Source organism: Ctenopharyngodon idella, chromosome 2 (genome assembly GCF_019924925.1).
Source record: "Ctenopharyngodon idella isolate HZGC_01 chromosome 2, HZGC01, whole genome shotgun sequence".
Lineage (NCBI taxonomy): Eukaryota > Metazoa > Chordata > Actinopteri > Cypriniformes > Xenocyprididae > Ctenopharyngodon > Ctenopharyngodon idella.
Window position 1 is genome coordinate 27857843 of NC_067221.1, and position 22502 is coordinate 27880344.

General features: G+C 37.6%; 1 protein-coding gene across 6 annotated transcripts in view; it reads right to left on the bottom strand.

The window, feature by feature from the left end:
* Positions 1 to 2162: 2162 nt before the first annotated feature.
* Positions 2163 to 22502, bottom strand: part of gjc2 (gap junction protein gamma 2) — a 321138-nt gene continuing 300798 nt past the window's right edge. For 3 of the 6 annotated variants that reach the window (XM_051878568.1, XM_051878577.1, XM_051878594.1), the window contains one exon: positions 2163 to 4234. In XM_051878568.1, coding sequence (XP_051734528.1) covers positions 2946 to 4205 — 1260 coding nt within the window. In that variant the 5' untranslated portion in view covers positions 4206 to 4234 and the 3' untranslated portion in view covers positions 2163 to 2945. Of the gene's footprint in view, positions 4235 to 5500; positions 5648 to 14114; positions 15896 to 22502 lie in introns of those variants that run through there. The other 3 variants (XM_051878605.1, XM_051878616.1, XM_051878584.1) reach the window with 3 other exon arrangements.

The window sequence follows — 22502 nt, forward strand, 5'->3', positions numbered from 1 at the left end:
AAGGATTAATCTATATTTCATTTATACAGTTATGACTATGCAGAGTTATTTTATATTTGATTATTCAATTTCTGTGGTATTTTTACTTACCACTATTAGACCTACTTGGAAAAAAATATATAGCATTGTTTTCTTTGTATTTTTACATATTTTTACCGTGGTATCGAGTATTGTGCACTTTTGGTGGTATCGGTACCGACTACTAGATTTTTGGTATAGTGACATCCCTATTTGTTACTAAAAAAAATTTAAGTATTATAAAGTAAATAAAAGTATTATAGTATATGTTTTAATAAAGTTAAAATGTTTTAAAAGGCTATAAAAGGCTAAACTATTCCGTGTTTGACTAAATTATTAAAAGAGTTTCCTTTCTATTGTCTATCTGGTCAAGGTTTATAGGGATTTTAAGAAGTAATAAGTTACTTATTGAGTAATTACATTACTTTTCACACAGAGTAATTAGAAAAGTATTTTAAATACAACATTGATGATGTAATTAGTAATTAGTAATTGATTACTTTTTTGAAGTAACTTACCCAACACTGCATAGAAGTAGGAGTGGCATAAGCTTAGGTGAGAGTAGACGCCTCTCGCAGTTCAAACAAATAGGGCTAGGCAACAAACTCAAGCTCCTCTTCTCTTATATCGAAATCCTCTGAGATTTCTCTTTAAAAATTCTCATTTTAGACTTCTAATTCATGATCTGTGTTTGGTTTTTGCTCTATCCTCTGCTTCCGCTTCCACATTCATCAGTACGTCATGTGTCAGGTCAGAGTTCACTCTTCCGCTAGAAATATACTCCCGTATGGCCATTACTAGAAGCCAGTGATTATAGTTTATAAAGTTACAAATATGGATATTTTTCTTACAAAAATGCATTGTTTCGCTTCAGAAGACCTTTATTAACCCACTGAAGTCGTATGGATTACTTGGATGTGCTTCTTTGAGCTTCAAAATCTAGGATACCATTCACTCCCATTATAAAGCTTGGAAGAGCCAGGATATTTTTAATATAACTCTGATTGTGTTTGGCTGAAAGAAGAAAGTCATATACACCTAGGATAGCTTGAGGGTGGGTAAATTATGGGATAATTTTCATTTTGGGTGAACTAACCCTTTAAGTCATATGTCTCTGAGTCAGTCAAACTCAATAACTGTTTTGTTAAGGAAGCATTCAGACTTGTGAACTACATTGTTAAACTGAAAACATCTGACACCGAAGAGTGATCTGTTCATGAATTAGACATTGCCAATTCATGAACATGCTATTTCACTCGTGAACTCATTAAATTTGCATGTCAAGGTTTTCTGTGAATAATGATTGTATGGCTTCAGAAGACTTAGAATATAGCACATAATTCATATGGACCACTACTTTTTAATGTGTTTTTGTGTCCTTTTTGTAGCTTGAAACCCTCAGTCCTCATTCACTGTGATAAAATTTTGTTCTACAGAAGAAAAAAAGTTAAAGAGTTTTGAAATGATATGAGGGTCAATAAATAATGACCAATGTACATTTTAGGATGAACTGCAACTTTAAAATACTTCATAAGACAATGGCACAATTTATCATTGCAATTTCAATGAATCATTTTAGTGCCACATAATATGAATGTATATAGAAAATAAATGTGCTATAAATGCACATTAATATTTCCATGTTTATTCATAATAAAGAAACTGGGGAGAAAATTGGAGATCAGCATCTTTTTTAAGACTAATTAAACGGATACTCCACCCCAAAATTAAAATTCTCTCATCGTTTACTCACCCTCATGCCATGACTTTTTTTTTTCTTCTGTAGAACACAGAGATTTTTAGAAAATTGAGGGTAAGTAAATGGTGAGAGAATTTTCAAATTTATGGTGGAGTATCCCTTTAACTTTGAGTTAAAGGCTCTGTTCCAAAACCTTGTCACTGTCTGCTGTCTAAAAAGGCAGCTATCTTTTAAGGCAGAATCCTATACAATGTGAAACCACTTTACATAGGTAGCAACAATGTTAAAGGTCACTCATTAGCACAGCTCTTCTCGTGATCACACAAGAAAATTGACACTTGCAATTGATTCCAACTGAGTTTGGCGTATATTACTAAGCTAAAGATATGTAAATAAGATAAAAGATGGAAAAAAAAAATACATAAAAAATACATAGCACAGACACTTGTTGTGTGAAAGTGCATTTTTAATAAGATAACCATTTTAATTAATACATTTTTTATAATATGTACAGCAAGTATATTTAGAGTTGAGTTTCTTGCAACTCGCATCCACCATATTTGATCACACTTTCATTACAATGCATTCAGGGATTGCTTTATCCACAAAGTACACATGTGATGCTGTTGCTAAATTAGGAATTTTATAAAGGAGCATAGTCTTGTTGCTTACTGACTGGAACAGCTTTCACCAGCATGCAAATACCTTAAAACTTAGGGCTAGGTGGGCAGCTCGTTTGGGTTTGGAAGACCAATAACAATAGGATAACATAAAGACAAGAACATGTGTCTCGCAGCTATGAGTATTACAGCTTACAGCTATGTCTTACAGCTGTGAGTACAGCTATGAGACTATTTGAATGGAGTAGATACATAGGGGTTCTTACATAGTTTTTATATAGTTAAATCATTAAATCAATGATCCATTAAAGATGGTTAATACACTTGCATGCATTGGAATTTAGAGAAACTTAGCACTTAATATATGTAGCATTAATTAAAAACACATTAAGAATTACTCACAGAAAGGGGGAACACTACAACATTGTAAAGAAAGAAATGAATGGAAATGAATACTACCCTTCTACAGTATATTTATTTTTGTTTATTGTTCAACAGAACCAGGGGACATGATGCTCAGTCATCCCCTCACTAACTGTAGTTTGCATTAGCAGGGGCAAAATGTTTTCTGTGGATAATGGTTCAACTAGTCAGGTAAGAGTTTGCCATTAAATCCACACAGATGTCTTTCCATTTTTTATTATTGTCCCTGCCCTCTCAGTGCTTGCTTTAGGTCGTGCACCCTGTTTCTCCTGAGCTGTATTGACACGGTTCTGCTCAGTCATTGTGCCCCCAGATACAGGGCTGCTAGTTCTGGAAATATGAGCGTTTTTTGTGTTGTATGTCTGAAACGCCATGTCGAGTTGTTCCTGAGCTACTCGTAAATGGTGGTGCAAGGTAGCCAGGTCAGATGGAATATTCTCATCAGGACTTGTGCAATGCTGTTCTGGAAGCACTCTAACCATGTTCTGGTCATGTAAAATTATGCTGTTGGGAATGTGACCTGGTTTGTCAGATTTAACCACAAGGTTGTACCCTGGTGGAGAACTAGAAATGTTCCTGGAGTAAGGGTAGCCGTAGGAAGGTCGTTGGTCCTGGCTTCGACGTTTACGAAGAATGTCACGGAAGGCACCAATCCCCAAGTGGAACATCTCACAAACATTGAGCAGCAGACAAAGACAGCTCACCACATACATGATGAGTAAAAAGATGGTCTTCTCAGTGGGTCGTGAAACAAAGCAGTCTACTCTGTGCGGACATGGGATCTTGTTGCAGACATATGAAGGGTTAACACGGAAGCCATAAAGAAGATACTGACCCGTGAGGAATCCCACCTCAAAGATGGCACGGGATATAAGCTGAAGCACATACATTCTCATCAAGCCTTCTTGCATTATCCTACGGCGACCATCATGCTTCACTGGATCTTGGCCTTTGCCCTTGTCTGTCTCTGGTTTGACTTCCTGCACATCCAAAGTGTCTTCTTTATAGATCATTGGCTCTGCATCCTCCTCCTCCTCCTCTGCATTTCCACAGACCTCTGCTAGGTGGTGTCCATTTCTCCACTGACTGTGGCGGTTTCTCTTTTGATAAATCTGTCTCTTGCACCATTCCTCCTCTGAGGTACGGGCAATCTTATGAATGGCATAACCCAGATACATGACCGAGGGGGTGGATATCATGATTATCTGGAACACCCAGAACCGAACATGTGAGAGTGGGGCAAAGGAATCATAGCATACGTTGTCGCAGCCGGGCTGCTTAGTGTTGCAGGTGAACTTTGTCTGCTCATCTGAGTAGATTGATTCACCACCCACTGCAGTCAGAACGATCCGGAAAATGATTAAGACAGTCAGCCAAACTTTCCCCACAAACGTGGAGTGGTTGTGGATTTCCTCCAGTAGTCGAGTGAGAAAGCTCCAACTCATGTTGGTGAGAGAGACTCTTTACTTATGTTCTGCAAATAGGGGAAAATGAGGAAGGTAAGTCAAAAGAAAAGTATACATTGTTATTATGTACATTTACAGGTAAGATGTACAGCAAGTATTTTTATAGTTGAGTTTCTTGAGTTTCTAGTGTTTCTTGCAATTAACCATATTTGATCACACAAGGCATTCAGAGATTGCTTTATCCACAAAGTATAAATGTGATGCTGATGATAAATTAGGAATTTTATAAAAGAGCATAAACTTGTTGCTTACTGGCTGGAACAGACTTGGCATCTCCAGCAATGCAAATACCTTAAAACTTAGGGCTAGGTGGGCAGCTCCCTTGGGTTTGGAACAGAGCCAGAGACTAATAACAATACAAGTATATAAAGAGGAGAACATGTGTCTTACAGCTATGAGGACTTTTATTGAGATTCACATACACTTGCGTGCATTGGAATACAGAGAATGTGAATGTGTGTAGCGTCTGGGGCGATCAAACACAATTGTAAAAGTCAATCACCCATGCAGGCTCCGTAGTGTCTGGGTTCCCCACTAAGCGCTATCACCCCCTTCTGCACCATTTGCTCTCCACATACATTTCAAAGACACTTAGGAGACGGATCATACATTAGAATCATACATTGAATCATACATTGTCTATAAAACTGGATTCTTTGCCATTAATTAATTAACAACCTTGTCTAAATGAATGAACATGCATTTCCCCAGTACATTTTGTGCATTATTTCTGTTTGTATATTGTTCTTTGGTATATTGTAAAGTGTTATAAATGCATGTGATGATACTTCTTGATCTTGCAGTCCATCTAGGTGGTATTTAACCCTCTGGGGTCTGAGGCCGATTTGGGGCCCTGGAGAAGTTTTGACATGCCCTGACATTTGTGCTTTTTTCAGTTGTTCATAAACATATTAATGGAAAAGGTGTCATTACACTGTATTCAGCATGAACTTGGCTACCATAATATGTGTGCAACATGTATGTACATGTTTGTATTTTTGAAGGAATAACGTTTATGCGTGGCAATTCAAAAAACAAAAAACTTAAGTCACTGAAATAAGGCCAAAAAACAAATATTATATATGTGTTCACAAGACTTCTGGGTATTGGAGGTTGTAGACTACAGTTTTTGCTTCAAAATGATGTAAAAAATTATCCTGCCTACTCGTTCATATAAAACAATATAGAGATTTAAATTTTGTAAGACACTTTTTGTCAAGAATCACAGTATGCATGGAGGCGTGAATCTTCATGAATAATGCTGTGATTCACACCTGAGAAGACAAAGACCCGCATAATGACCTGCATAATGAGCCCTTTCAGTCAGGAAGGCTATGTGAAAAAAACCTCTGATAACAGGATCACATCAGCTTGTATTAAAGTTAATTTAATGTCCACTCTTGACAAAAAAAACATGATTTTTGTGATCTCATGCATGCTCGTATTATTGCACATCATGTGAAGAAAAATTTGTATAAGCCTATTATAGTTTAAATTACAGTACCAGTCAAAAGATTGGATGCATTAGTATTATAATGTTTTTAAAAGAAGTCTCATGTTCATCATGCTGTATATCAAACATACAGAAAAACAGTAATACTGTGAAATATTATTACAATTTAAAAGAATGGTTTTCTATTTTAATATACTTTAAAATATAATGTATTTCTGTGATGCAAAGCGCCTGAACATTCATGTTACCTCTATGGCATTTCATATAGGCTTTTAGCTTAAAAGCGTGCACATTTGGAGAAATATTGATGGATTCTCATATGTTTATGTCAATTTCCTATACAGAGGAGTAATATTTATTCAATATTTATTGTCATCACTATGAGCGCTGGATACTGTGTTTTCAATTCATACTTGCAGCCGGAGGGCGCTCTGTGCACATTTAGTCCACAAATGTCTCGTTAGAAGAACAGGCATACCATGTGACATTCCAGGAACTAACAGAGGCTTCCAGAGATCGCTATAATCATGGCTATAACATGCAGATAAACACTTTTGAAGATAATAAATACACGATTAGGTCTGCCACCTAATGTCACCTGATGGAGTTTGGGTTCCTTGCCGCTGTCGCCTCTGGCTTGCTTAGTTGGGGACACTTGACTTGACATTTGATATTCAACAGTGCTTTGATCTGCCTGCATTGACACTATTCTTTAAGAGCTGCTGTGCAGCCAAACAATGTACCAGTTATCAATGTAAAGCTGCTTTGACACAATCTACATTGTAAAAAGCGCTATATAAATAAAGGTGACTTGACTTGACAATTGCGACGATGTATATGTATATGTATTGCCTCAGAATTTGCGTCTGAATAGCGCTCGCTCCGTGGGTGTGGCCGAATTAGTGGATAATGAGCTGACTCACGGACGTCTGACATGTCTCTCTTTTCATACAGATTACATAAACAGAGAATTTTTGTTTTCGATTTGACTTACACGATTTAAAACCTTACATTTCAACATTTCTTTAGACATAAGTCTCATTTTTGTGTCATTAGTATTCACTAAGTTACAGTTCATTTTCTAACAAGTATCAGATTGGACTTCGTTCAGAGGGAGACGAGAGATCACGCATCATGTTAGTTTTCTTTATTTTGCAAAAAGCACAACATTTTGTTTTTACTCTGAGTGTACACAAATAAAAGAAGACATTCTATAGTTTCAATTGATATATTACTTATGTCTCTATGACAAAAAATGACAGAGTATTTTAAGTCTGTTTTGCCGCAATGTGAAAAAAAATCCTGCAAAACGAGCCGGCGCGTTTCCCAACTCCAGAGTGTTAATATCAAATTACTCCTTGTTTAATAACTTACATTTTGGTGGACACCACAATATCATAGAATGCATTGTATGTTTGTTATATTTATCAGAGTATAAATGGACACAAACCACTAGTTAACTCCTCCCATGCAAATGAACTCACTCTCAAACAAAGGAATCTCCTGCCAGAGAATTACACCTTTCTGATTGGTCAAGCCAAGGCGGAGGGGCGTAAATTTCTGTAGAAGTTAAATACCTCTGAACAGATCAGAGTTAGTTCTCCTTGGTTTTTTTTCTTTTGTTCCTGCTAACACTACGGATTGCATCACGTGATATCCCACCCGGCTTCTGAGTCAGGCTGGCAGGCCTCACTTCCTTTCAAGCCATGAACAACTGCCTCGACCACAAGAGTCAAATTAACAGCGCATGTTTGTATGAATTTCTTCATTCAACGCAGAAGATATTGATTACAACTTCCACACCATCGGACCGAATCCTCAAGGATTTCTCCTGAATCTGCAGATCTGGACGCTCAACAGCCAAGGCATTTGCAAGTATCGTTTGAGCACTAAACGGCGATTTAGTATTAAGATTTTGAACCCATTTATTAACAAAGGTGCTTTATAGTATTTAAACTTATGGTTCGTCCAGCGATTGTTAATTTACTCTTTCCATTGTTTCATTCCCCTGTTATGATACGGTTCAAATTCATTTTTCACTCTCTCATTGCGTGAATGGTATGTTTGTGTTTGTTAGTTTAGTTATGTGTTTGTGATTTAGTTAAATAAAACTTGTGTGCACACTCTTGCGAGTTGATTCTGGTCTGCTTATAAAACCAATGTCCCTGATAACGATTCGATCACAGCTACGTGCAAAGAAAGCTATATTTTTCTGTGGCCACTTACACATGTGAGTTAAATTGAAAACAAATAGCCTTTGTTTGTGTAATCTGTTTGAAAAGAGAGAGATGTCAGTCGTTTGCGAGATTATCCACTAATGCGGCCACGCCCACGGAGAGCGTGCAGCATTTCAAACGCAAATTCTGAGGCTATCCATGCAAGAGTCCACAACACCCGCATCAGCTCGAAAAAATGCATCAAGCTTGGTCAGATATTTGTACATCACTTTGAGACGCAGTGGGAATAATTCTGGAAGAATTTACCTCAGAGGAAGAGCACGACTTTCATTTTGAGGATCAACTAGATCAAGCCGAAGTTTGTGAATGGTAAGTTTTTTTTATTCTTAAGTTCTTTATTCTAATCACGATATAATGTCTGTGAATTTTAAACCACAAAAAGACTGTTTAAATATAAATCCTGCAAGTTTTGTGTCTCAGTGTGAATTAATGGGGCAGATCGTGCGGTTTCATTTACTACACATAACTTACATTAGTAAATTGCCATATTGGCTATTCCCAAACTATATTGCTATACTGAGATGAGTGAAATCGATTGAAATACGTAATAAATACTGAAATAAAATGTGTTAGCAACGTATTAAACTGCACATTAACATTTAGGCTCTGTAATATAACAAATATAATACATAACATGCCATAGAGATAATATGAATGTTCAGACGTTCAGAAATAAATTATATTTTAAAGTATATTAAAATAGAAAACCATTATTTTAAATTGTAATAATATTTCACAGTCACAATAATATTTCACAATATTTCATGTTTTTTTTCTGTATTTTTGATCAAAAAATTCCGGCTTGATGAGCATGAGACTTCTTTCATAAACATTAAAAATAGTAATGTGTTCAATCTTTTGACCGGTACTGTAATTTAAAATATAATAGGCCTATACAAAAATTTTTTTCACATTATGTGCAACAATACGTGCATGCATGAGATCACAAAAATCATGTTTTCTGTTAAGAGTGGACATTATATTAATGTTAATACAATAGCTGATATGATCCTGTTATCAGCAAGCTCACAGAGGGTTTTTTTCTTTGATCTTAAAGATTTGAGAATCATAGTGACCAGATATTGGCCCACATTGGACTGCATGCATATGATAATGAGATCACTGACTGGAAGCAGAAAAGTTTTTTTTTTTTTCTTTTTTTCTCCAGTGTAGAAACACCAAATGCCAGGTATGTGATGTTCACTTATATCTTTGAACAGGATTTATTTCCAGGTATAACTGTGTACTCAAAATGTGTCTTTGATTCTTATTTATACAGTTAACTATATTCTAAATAAACTACAAACAAAAAATGATATATTTCTTTTGTCATTGCAATCTTTCTTAGTTCACTCAGTCATATTCCTCACTGAATGGCTCATTATATGGGTCATTAGGGGCAGGGTCTTAATCTCCTCAGGTGTGAATCACAGCATTATTCATGAATATTCATGCCTCCTCGCATATGGCCTTTCTAAACAGAAAAAAAAGTGTCAATACATTGTTTTATGTGACTGAGTAAGCAGGATGCTTTTCACAACATTTTGAAGCAAAAACTCTATACTAAAATATACAGTGAAAAATGATATACAGTGATATACAGTGAAAAAATGTTTAGTATGTGCTCTGAGGCCTTATTTCAGTGACTTATTTTTATTTATTTATTTATTTTTTGTTTGTTTAAAAAAACATATACGTGATTCTCTCAAAAATACAAACATGTACATACTTGTTGCTCACATATTTTTGTAGCCTAGTTTTTGCTGAATACAGTGTAATGAGACTTTTGCCATTTATATGTTTATAAGCAACTGAAAAAAGCACAAATGTCAGGGCATGTCAAAATTACTACAGGACCCCAAATCAGCCTCAGACCATACAGGGTTAAAGGGACACACTCAATAACGGCACATTTTTGCTCACACCCAAAAAGTGGCAATTTTAACATGCTGTAATAAATGATCGGTGGGGTATTTTGAGCTAAAACTTTGCATACACACTGGGGACACCAGAGACTTATTTTACATCTTGTAAAAAGGGGCATAATAGGTCCCCTTTAAAACTTCCTTGTTACATAATAGAGATGAATACATCAGTGGTGAGGCCAGAAATTTTAAAGTGAGTGGACCATTGTGAAATAGAGTGGACCTCAATGCCATTGCCTACTCTCAAAATACATAATTTTACAATACATGGGATAAAAATATTTTGACAATTAAGATTAGTTAAATGTAATTTAGCCAACAGTTTCATGAAAAAAAAAAATCCATTCATGAAATCCATTCATAAATAAAACAACCTATGAACAGAATAAGAACAATAAACGAAGGACAATAATCATAGGCGGTACATAATACAGGTAATATAATTATTCAATTCAGAATTTGAATAAATCTTTTGTTTTTGTCCTAACTGCTTCTGTCTGCCTCGCTGCTCAGAGTGGTTTGCATCTGTAGCCCAGTATAGCTTTGTTTTTGAATCTCTTACTATAATTTATTGTTGTTTATATTGTCATTACCATATATCTAATATTCTAATATTGCCTATCGCATTAATCTTACGTCGCTAGCTTTTAATCTAAATCGCTATCACAGCATGTTAGCATTTCGCTATCTTGTTAACTTGTCACCAGTCTCTCGCGCGCTCCTTTTTCCACGCGTTCATTAAACAGCTGTGGTAAGTTGGATCAGTCTACAAACACGGTGAGTCATATCATCCTCTCCTATTGTTACTTGCTCTGCCTGTCACATGCTTAGCATAGTTCTCTCTGTCAGCGACGAGGGATTCACATGTCATAACTGTAGGGAGATAGTCAGGCTGACAGAGAAAATCTCAGAATTAGAGACACGCATCCAAACTTTAATCGAGGATAGTAAGAATGTAAGTGCTTAAGATATTGTTTTGGATGCGACTAGCTTAGTGAACTCTGTACATTGTTCGGTTCCGGCTGTAGAGCCCACGCAGCAGGGCCATTGGGTGACCGTGAGACGGCCTAGTGGGGAAAAACACCGCTCTTCTGTTCCGATTAGAACATCAAACAGGTTCTCCCCACTCAGTGATGCACCCACTGAGAATCCTGTTGAAAGTGCCCTAGTTATTGGTAATTCTATTACATAGAACGTGAAAATAGAGACACCAGCCACCATAGTCATATGTTTGCCGGGAGCCAGAGCGCCTGACATCAAAGCAAATTTAAAAGTGCTGGCTAATGCTAATCATAAATACTCTAAGATTATTATTCACATTGGCACTAATGATGTTCGACTTCGCCAGTCGGAGATCACTAAAATTAACATTAAAGAGGTGTGTGAACTCGCAAGTACAATGTCAGACACTGTAATTTGCTCTGGCCCTCTTCCTGTTTGTCGGAGTGATGAGATACTTAGCAGACTATCATCACTCAATGGCTGGCTGTCAAAGTGGTGTCCGCAGAATAATATAGGGTTCATAGACAATTGGAAAAGTTTTTGGGGCAGACCTGACCTGTAAAAAAGAGATGGTATTCATCCCTCCTCGGATGGTGCCGCTCTTCTCTCTAATAATATGGCACATAGTCTTAGAGCTGAAACATGACAAACTTAGGCCCAGGTCAGGAAGCAGACATACTGGCTAAACCGACTGTCTGCTAGCTGTCTCACATCACAGAAGTCAGATAAATCCCAACAAATAGAAACTCTTTCACCTAGATATCAAGAGTTTGGTTCCAAAACGTTATAAATCCATTTTGATTCATTTGAGTAAAAATGTGTTTTCTTTACCAAGAAAGTGGCAAGATGAAAACCACTATTTTCTGTTTCAAACTTTCACATAGCATCTTTTGGTTATAAAAACATTAAAAATTCAAATCTAGATTTTGATTTTCAAAGGTTTATTATAAAAACTGATTATTTTTCCCCCAAAATGCAATAAATCCCTGACACGCTTTTTTTTTTTTTTTTTTTCAAAATGCAATTAATCCATCAATATAAAAGTTATTTTTCATATTGAAAATACACAACAAAGTAAGTTGATTCATATATATGACAGCCTCTGAACTTTGTCAATACTAATCTTATATACAGGCATTTGACTAAAAATACATTCAGTCGTCGCTCCTAAAATGAATTCAACGAGTCATCTTATTAATGTTATAAATTATTTATGTCTCCATTTGTTATTACCGATTAAATAGTATCTGGCGCCACTGCACGGTTAAAATAAACATATTTGCTGAGTACATTGGTATTAAAAATGGCTTTTAAAAACTGTTCATGATTCAGTTTTGGGGACCGTGACAGAAGTTTGATGCTGTTGTGGAACAAGAAGCAGCCGGCATTTTTCCTCCTCCCGACTCGAGTGCCTCATCTTCTTAATCTCCTCATGTAAATGATTACATTTCGATGACTTACGTTTCTTCCCCACTGCAGAAACCGTCTCAGGTTATGTTTGTAACCATGGTTCCCTGAGAACAGGGAACGAGACACTGCGTTCGGAAACGCATTGGGGAACGGCATCACGTGAACCGGTGTCTGAAAGCAATTGTCAAATCCTGCCAATCCTATTGGCTGGCGACAGCCTTTGACGTCATCATAGCGCGACCCGGAAGTATATAAGGGGCGCCTAGAGAACCAGTCAGTGTCTTATCGTCTGAAGGGACTGTTCAGCAGGCAGCCCCGATGCATGGCTGGGAAATGCAGTGTCTCGTTCCCTGTTCACAGGGAACCATGGTTCAACCTGAACTCAACCTGAGCTTAAATCTACACATTCCAACAGGCAATGTACTCAGTAACAACACTGTAAAACCCTGAAGTAGGGGAGTACAAAGAAATATGTTATCGTGCTCTGTAGGAGGCCCAAAACCGGCTTACCACCTCAACAGACATGGACATAAACCTGTGGCAGTGTCTAAATTCTAAGTGAGCGAAACTCTTACCAAAAACATCCACCAACAAGAGTTTGTGACACTTACAAGCTACAGTGCTTACAAAGAGGCTTATCTGACGAAAGACTTCAACTCCAAATAATGCAACAGAATTCTTGTAGCAGTGTTTAAACTCTAAGGGAGCTAACAAAGGAACCAAACTGACTAGTGAGGTTCCCAAGGCGAACTCAACCTGAGCTATGCATTCCAGCAGGCCATGTACTCAGTAAACACCTTTACTCTTAATGCAAGGGGAGTACAAAATAATCACCACTCTCTGAAGGAGGCCATAAACAAGCCTACTACTACAGAAACAGGTGCTAACCTGTGGCAGCAATAGAGTATAGCTCACATTGTGTAGGGCAAAAACTAGAACTTAAAGCATAAAAGTGATGCTTTATTTTCATTCATGCCATCCTGAACACAAGGATGGATGCCTTATACCAACCAAAAGTTACACATCTGTACTGAACCCTAGGGAATGGGAGCTGGATAAAGCTGAAACCGTTACACTCAAACTTGAATGTTAATTCAAGGGGTTCAAGGGAAAGGCAAACACAGTATGAATGAAAATTCTAGTGGGGCCAAGTGGGGCCTACGCAACACTACCATTCTCTTATCCACCTAAAGATAAGGGGCCTGCCACCTGAGACAACGGCACCAGGGAGGCTAATGATAGCCTGCTACCTTAGCTGCTATCTATCTTGCACCTACACTAAAAGGGGTAAAGGACTTTTTGGCCTGACCACTCAGAAAGAGGAGGCCAGAACTAGGAAACTATACAACCTAACAAGGGAAGTAATGATACAAGGGGGAATGCAAAGCAAACACCTAACCCTAGTTCTTAGCCTAGGCCAGCTAAGCTGTGGGCCCATAGGGCCACACATAAGCATAGATCTGCCTGGGGCTAAAACTCAGCCTACAAACTCATGAGAGAAGGGGCTACTCTAAACTCTAAATTAAGAGCTCAAAGGAGCAAAGCTCAACCCAAGCCAACAATGTCAGGCGGCCCAGGAGGCCGACGCTAGACATAGATCTATCTGAAGTAAAGAGTGCTAATCTCAAAACAACTCTAGCTATAACCAGAGGAGAAGCTACTCTACCAATGGTGGCTGTAAAGGCAGCTATTTTGTTTGCCAAGCCAAAAACAATCGTTCAAGCCAACCTAATGTTTTTTTTAAACTTCAGAGCCCTTAAAAACCCCTTATTTTATTTTTCCTCTCTAGACGCCCAGGAAAAACCCATACAGGAAAACTTAAGGTCAGATATACTATAATGTAAATATAGACCCAGCTTACCTTCCTGCGGCTCGAAGACCGAAGACTCCTATCGTGTGAGGGATGGAAGGGTCCTTTTCCTATCGTGTAAGGGTCTAGGGTCCGTTTAAGCCTAAAGGAGCCTTTTTACTATCAAGTCAGAAGGTGGGCCATCAGAATTATATTCATCATGGGCCCTGTCCTCAGCCTGACTGTGAAAAAGCCTGAGCGTGTTATATTTTAAAATTCCATGACCAGGAGGTGGAAGAAGAGAGGAGAGGGTAGAAGTGAACTACCCACGCAGAGAGGAAACCAATCACTGACGCTGCTGGCGTCTGTGGTTGATTACCTCCCTCAGATCCTGCTTCTTCTTCCTAGAGTCCCGCCAACACTGGACCTCTGGCCCTGTCTCCGATTCTTAAATCGGGACGGGCCAGGACCTCCTGTCTGTCTGGGCCCAGGATTGGATCTGAGCGGTATGCAATTCTTAAACGCCGTCGAGCGCGCCTTTGCCTCTCTCCGAACTTTCCCACCACCGCCTCGACGGAGGTACCAAAAAGTTCAGAGGGCGAAACCGGTGCATCGAGGAGAAAGCCCTTTTCTTTCTCCTCGATGTCAGCCAGGTTCAACCACAGGTGTCTCTCCGTGGCCACCATCGCTGCCATCGATCTTCCAATCAAAGCAGCGGTTTGCTTAGTGGCCCGGAGAGCCAGATCCGTGGTGTGATGCAGCTCTTCTACCGCCTCAGGGGACAGACCCTGTCCCTGATCCAGATCCTTCAGCAAGTCAGCTTGGTAGGCCTGTAACACCACCATGGTGTGTAAGGCCGCACCAGCCTGACCCGCTGCTGCGTATGCCCTGCCATTCAAGCGAGAGGTCACTTTAAGGGGATTAGAAGGCAGGACCGGAGCTTTCAGTGTCGGGGTCTGCCCAGTGACAAGATAGTTCACGAACGTGAATAGGGGGGATCGACACATACCCATGTTAGCTCAATCCCTCCAAATCAGTGAAATTCGCCCGCTGATGCAGATGAATACGAGCCGAATATGGGTTCTTCCATGCCTTCTCGAGCCTCAGCACGAGCGGGGCCAGAACCATCAGGTAGCGATGCCAGCTCCTCTCCCCTCGAGAAGAGGGCCAGACGAGAGTGGAGTGTTCTCATTGGTAGACGCTCACAATTCGCACAGACAGCACCCTCAAGCACTGTCCGTGCGTGCTCTTCCCCCAGACAGAAAATACACAGATTGTGTGTGTCACCGGAAGTCAGAAACCTGGGACAGGGATCAGCACACTTTCTGAAACGTTTGTCAGACATAATAAATACTTTCTTACCGGATTCGAAGCAATCGCCAAACAGACAAAACAGTCCCTGAAGACGAAAAGACACTGACTGGTTCTCTAGGCACCCCTTATATACTTCTGGGTCGCGCTATGATGACGTCATAGGCTGTCGCTGGCCAATAGGATTGGTAGGATTTGACAATTGCTTTCATTTTTTTTTTTTTCTTCATCATGAAAGTTTATTATTTCCATGTGTTTTAAAGCTATATAAGTTTTTTTTATTTTATTTATTTATTTATTTTTTATTATGCGAACAGACAATTACAATAATTACAGAAAAGAAATTAAATGCAAAATAAAAATACAAAGACCAACAAAACATACATAACAGCCAGTATGATTTGGGTGTGTGTGTGTGTGTGTGTGTGTGTATAACTAAGTGTAATTGGGTGTGGGAGTGGAAATATATGAATAAAGGAGCATGTAGGAAAGTACAACAGACATAACCAGAGTTAAGAAAAAATATATATCAAAGAGGAAAAAATAAAAATAAATAAATAAATAATAATTAAAAAAAAAAAAAAAAAAAATTGACAATAATAATGATGAAAATAATAATTGTATCACACGCAAAAAATGAGGAAGGTGACAATAGCAACAGTAATAGCAGTATTAATAATAATAATAATAATAATAACAACAACAATAATAATAATAATAATAATAATGCTAAATCCCATTAATAAGAAATGACAAATAGTAATAATAGTATTAGCAGAAGTAATAATGATAAACATATTAACAAATATACTCATTTCATCCGGAATGAGGGGGAGGTTAAAGGATCAGGAAGAGGAAAAATAAAGATAATAGTAATAGCAATAATAATAATAATAATATTAATAATGGTAATATTGATACAGCCATTAATAGTAATGATAATAGTAGTAGTTGCAATGGCAGTGATAATAATAATAATAATAATAATAATAATAGTATTAATAATGGTAATATTGATACGGCTATTAATAGTAAGATATTATAAAGCTGCCTCTATTCCCCTCATGGACATGGCATAGGATAGACCCCCGTCAGTGTCATGTTGCAACGGGCTATCGAGGTGCGGTGCTGCGGGGCCGAGGGTCCCAAAATCCATACCCATCCCCAGCCGTCCAACACATGCCACGCTTACCCTGTCTGTTTTTTTTTTTTAAATAAATATGGCTGCTTTCATTGTTATACTCATGATATGTTTATGTCAACTAGTGTATAATGCATTAAAAAAGCATGGCGTGTAGCATGGAACCAGCCCAGTGCAAAGCCCAGGCCGCCACGCCCACGCCACACTTACCCTATGTGTGTGCATTTATTTATTTTTTTTTTTGCTTTAAACTTGTTTTATGCTCCAAATGAATGTGTGTGTGTGCACCTCATCTAATATGTGAAGCATTAAAACAGCGAGACAAGTGCTGAGCCAGCCAGAGACAAGAAATCCCATGTGAAAGTACAAACTGGAGGGCGAAAGCCCAAGGCCCCCGGCCCCACATCACACCTACCCACAACTAATCAAAACCGCACATGGCAGGGACTAGTATGCCACAGCCAACCAGGGTCCAGAAGCAGCAAAAAAGAGAAAAAAAAAAAAAAAAGAGAGAGAGAGAGAGAGAGAGAGAGAGATTCAAATATAATCTTATAAGTATTTTATTTATATTTGATATTAGTCGGTGTTGCTACCTCTTCCTGACCCCCCTCCCCCCCAGTCATGTGTAAATATTGATGGTGTACTATTGAGGATGGCTTCAGACAAAGAAGGTCAGTGGATTCATGACTGTTGGAAGTTAAAGAGAGATGACCAAGAAGGGTGTAATTCTGATGTATTATTTTGAGTGGAGGTAGACAAGTTTTCCATGGAGATGTACTCTATTAGTAAATTTTTTCAAGTTGTAATGTGTATGGTGTTCCTTGATTTCCAGTTCATGAGGATAGTTTTCTTGGCGATAGTTAGAGCCACTAGGAGTAATTGACTGTTATTGATTATGGATATGTCACCTAATATACAGAGGGAGGGAGACAGCGGGATGTGACATCCCATAAGGTTGGATAGTGAGTCAGTAACGTTTTCCCTGAATTTTTTAACTGAGGTGCAATCCCAAATAGTGTGTAAATAGGTGTCTGGAGTGTTTTGTGTGCAATGTGAGCATGTTTCTGAAGAAAAACCCATTTTAAATAATTTCCGTCCAGTTAGGTGAAATCTATGAAGTACGTTATACTGTATAAGTTGTAAGTTGGCGTTTTTTGTCATGAAGTAGATATTTTTACAGATTTGTGTCCAGAAAGCGGCATTGGGAGCAATGGATAAGTCTGATTCCCATTTTGCATTGGGTAGGCTTAATGTATTGTCTGATTTGGATATTATTTTATATATTTTGGAGAGTAGTTTTTTTGGGGAGGTTATATTAATTAGCAATTGACAATTGCTTTCAGACATCGGTTCACGTGATGGCGTTCCCCAATGCATTTTCGAATGCAGTGTAGAGTTCCCTTTTGAAAGGGAACACCACAGATTCATCAATGCTGTCAAAATTATTCATTTTTCTGTTTTTGTTGATCACAAAGTACAGTGCATGGAATAGAATGGTGTGCTGTGATTGGTTGAGCAGATATATCGCGTTCTGCCAAGAAGGGAGACTGGCGTTTATCGCATTTTGGAAAGAAAGGGAGAAAACATGACAGAATAACACGACGGATATCGCATTTTCCGAAAAATTAATAAATGACTTTTCAATACCGACCAGATACAATACTGATTTTGGCGAATTATTTTTTTTTTTTTTTATAAAAAGAGTTTATCACGTTTTGGAACCAAACTCTTCATATTATCACATAGAGACTGTGTCTGTACCCCGAATAAGTAAATACAAAAAACTCCCGAACCCATTTAAGGGTGAAAATTTAATTTATGTTCAACAAAAAAAAAATATATATATATATAATACTGATGAACAAATTATAAAGGTTCTTCAAAAGCCCTTATTGTAAATGATATTATCACAGACAATAATCTAGATGTGCTTTGTTTGACAGAAACCTGGCTAAATCCAGACGATTACATTACTTTAAATGAGTCTAGCCCTCAAGGTTACTATTATCGACATGAACCGTGTCGGTAAGGCAAAGGGGGAGGTGTTGCTGTAATTTATAGTAATATTTTTAGTAGGGGTGTGCCCGAAGCCAGTACCTTATTCGGAAAGGCACGGATAATGGCTTCGAAACGAATAACGGATAATGAATAATTCTGCTAAATAATATATTTGGCTGAGGCTGAAACAGTCACTCCTCATGTTTGCTGGATAACAGGTGAGCCAGGGGATCATAGCGCGATACATAAACCTCTAAAATTACTACGCAATAATAGCTATGTGTGTGAAGCAAGTGCGTGTAAACTTTATGAATGAAATGAGTGCAAATCAAATAACCGCGTTGCTGTTGCGTCTGTCCGAAATCAGAGCTTGACAGGAGCAATATCGACTAAAATACTACATCATACACATTCTACTGTTCAATATGTATATCTAATTGATGTAAACCTTGCATGATATGATACACGGATGAATGGAATTAGCATGGCACGATCGCAAATCAAATAGCCGCGTCTCGTCTCTGCGAAACAAACCTCTCTGTTAAGATAATCAACTAAGATACTTATTCATTTTCTACTAGGCCTACACGTTTGCTCCTTTGTCTGTTGCTGGTTTGAGAGGCACACACACATTTGTTTAGTGAAGTTCAAAAGAGACTCGCTTATGGTAAAGGGAAAGTTTTGAATTCATTCAGAGCCTTAAATGCTTTCAGTCATGAACGACAATCACTAAATCACTAAACGTTTGCCATGAAATCACTCTACTTGTACAATTTTTTTTAATATATTATTATTATTATTATTATTATTATTATTATTTTATTTATTTATTTTTGGAAATTATTAGCTAATTTTATATTTTAGAAAACATATTTAAATAGCCTCTTTATTTATCGGATCACGAAAGGTCCCCGAGCTGGGATTCGAACTCGTGTCATCCGAAGCGCAACTGCACGTACATCTAGAAGCATTTCCGTTAAGGCTATGGGCTCAGACAGTTAGAAGATGTTTAAATGAATGTTATAATCATATATTTTTTTTCTTTTTTCAGTTATACAAGGCATATTTTTAGTGATATCTACAAAGAAAACAGATATATAGGCTGTAATGTCATAGACATAATGGTCTTCTCAAGTAACTGTATGATCTTCTGGGTAAAGCCCCGCCCACTTCCGGTTTTATCCGAATACAGATACAGATAAGAATAATTTTGAGATCGTTACAAATACAGATACAGATACAGATACTGGCTCAGCTGCAGACCCCTAATCTTTAGTATTACTCAAAAGTCTTTCAATTATAATTCCTTCGAAGTAATGGTGCTTTATGTAACATTATGTAATGTAAGTGACAAATCCCATTTGAAATTCGTGCTGGCTACTATATACAGGCCACCAGGGCACCATACAGACTTTATCAAAGAATTTGCTTATTTTCTATCGGAGTTAGTACTGGCTGCGGATAAAGTCCTAATTGTTGGTGATTTTAATATCCATATAGATAATGAAAAAGACACATTGGGATTGGCATTTACAGACATTCTAAACTCTATTGGAGTTAGACAACACGTGTCAGGACCCACTCATTGACTTAATATACTCATATGACCTGTATACTACATTTAGCCAAGGGTGCTAAACTGCCTCCCTGCCACAAATATGGTAGAACTATCACTTCTAGCACTAAAGATTGCGTTATAAATAATTATCCTGATCAGTTTCATCGCCTTAGCATACCAGACAGCTTACAAGAACTCAATGTTGCAACCGAAAATACTGAATCTCTCTTTTTCAGACACATTAGACGCAGTAGCTCCTTTGCGCTTAAAAAAGATTAAGGAAATTAGCCCAACTCCGTGGTACAACGACCACGCTCGGGCCCTTAAGAGAGCAGCCAGAAAAATGAAGCGCAGCTGGAAGAAAACAAAACTAGAGGTTTTTCACATTTCGTGGAGAGAGAGAATGATTAAGTACAGAAAGGCCTTAAAAACTGCTAGATCTGCTTATTTTTCAAATCTTTTAGAAAAAAATAAACACAACCATAGGTATTTATTTGATACAGTGGCTAAATTAACGAGAAATAAAGCTTCAACTTCTGATGTTTCCAAACAGCACAGCAGTAATGACTTTATGAACTTCTTTACTTTCAAGATTGACAATATTAGAGAGAAAATTATAACCATGCAACTGTCTACTACAATATCGCGTCAGACAGTGCATTGTAGTATCCCTGAGGAAAAATTCAATTCATTAGCTGCTATAGGTGAGGAAGAATTGTCTAAACTTGTTAAATCATCAAAATCAACAACATGTATGTTAGACCCTATACCGACTAAGCTATTGAAAGAGATGCTTCCAGAGGTCATAGATACTCTTCTTAATATTGTTAATTCATCTTTATCACTAGGATAAGTACCAAAAACTTTTAAGCTGGCTATTATTAAACCTCTTATTAAAAAAAAAAAAACACACAACTTGATCATAGAGAATTAGTCAATTACAGGCTGATCTCGAATCTACCTTTTCTGTCAAAAATACTAGAAAAGGCAGTATCATCGCAACCAGGGTTGGGCAAAAATACATCAAAATGTATTTTAAAATAAAATACCAAATACCTTAATTTTAAGTGTATCAACATAAACTACAAAATACAGCAGCCACACAATGTATCAAAATAAACTACTGTATTTTTGTATTTTAAAAATAATAAAAAAATACTTTTACAAGGGAGCATGAAATTTCTTCGCAAACCTTCCATCATTTGGCCTATTTGATCCCTTCACCATTACACTGACTCAGTTGATTAAGTAAACAATGTTTGATAGCAACAGCTTTTCTCTGCCTCAGTCATGCAATACATCTGACATATGCAACTAGTTAAAGGCACAATATGTACAGTAGGATTTTTGGATTAAAATATCCAAAAACCACTAGAACAACGTTTGTTGACTTGTGTACTTACATTATCCCAAATGTTTCCAAGAATGTTTAAATCCAGAGAAATATGCAGTTTTAACAGGACACGGGCCGTGAATGAATGATGGTTTCTCTAGATAAGACCCTTATTTCTCGTCTGGGATCACGTAGAACGCTTTGAAGCTGCAATAAAACTGTAATTTTGACCTTCAACCGTTTGGAGGCCATTGAAGTCCACTATATGGAGAAAAATCCTGGAATGTTTTCATCAAAAACCTTAATTTCTTCTCGACTAAAGAAAGAAAGACATGAACATCTTGGATGACATGGGGGTAAGTAAATTATCAGGAATTTTTAATTTGAAAGTGAACTAATCCTTTAAATCTCATTTTCTTGATTTACCACGAGTACCATGTTTTACCATGACTAATATTGATCTATCTTACTGCAGTGTCTCATAGCAGCTGCCAAGCGAACGCACAGAGTAGCACTATAACAACTTTCAACACACAAATGTATCTAATATGATAAACAGTGCTGCTTTACCCCACATACGCTAGACCAAAAAAAGTGGAAGCGGCGACTGTGGCATAATAAAAGTTCCGCTGCTCTCGAGACATTAGCAATCTCTCCAGTGGCCTCATTACTGCTCCAACAACACTTGCCCTGCTCTGCTTCATACTACAGTAATGTTAATAATCTAATCCATGAACATGATTTCTGCCCGAGTCCCGTCCCAATTTTTTTCCACTGGTTGTTGACGTGAAGACAACACCTCCCATGATTCGACAAAATCAAGAATAAGCGACTGAATAAGCGACCTCTAGCGGCGAAAATTTACATATTTTGGATTTCACAGATCAAATATTCACATATCCCTGTGATCGCCCAGATGAAGGTCAGTTTTAAAGTAACCAACAGTTTCATTTTTAACAGTGTGCGAATGACTTATAATTGTCACCTAATTTAGTTACTTGGTGTTTGGTAACGAAGGGCCTACTTTGCATCAGCAACACTGACTCAATGACAAACAAGTCATTCATAAGAAGACAACTGATGACTCCTGTATTCATAGCAACTAGTTTATGACTAATT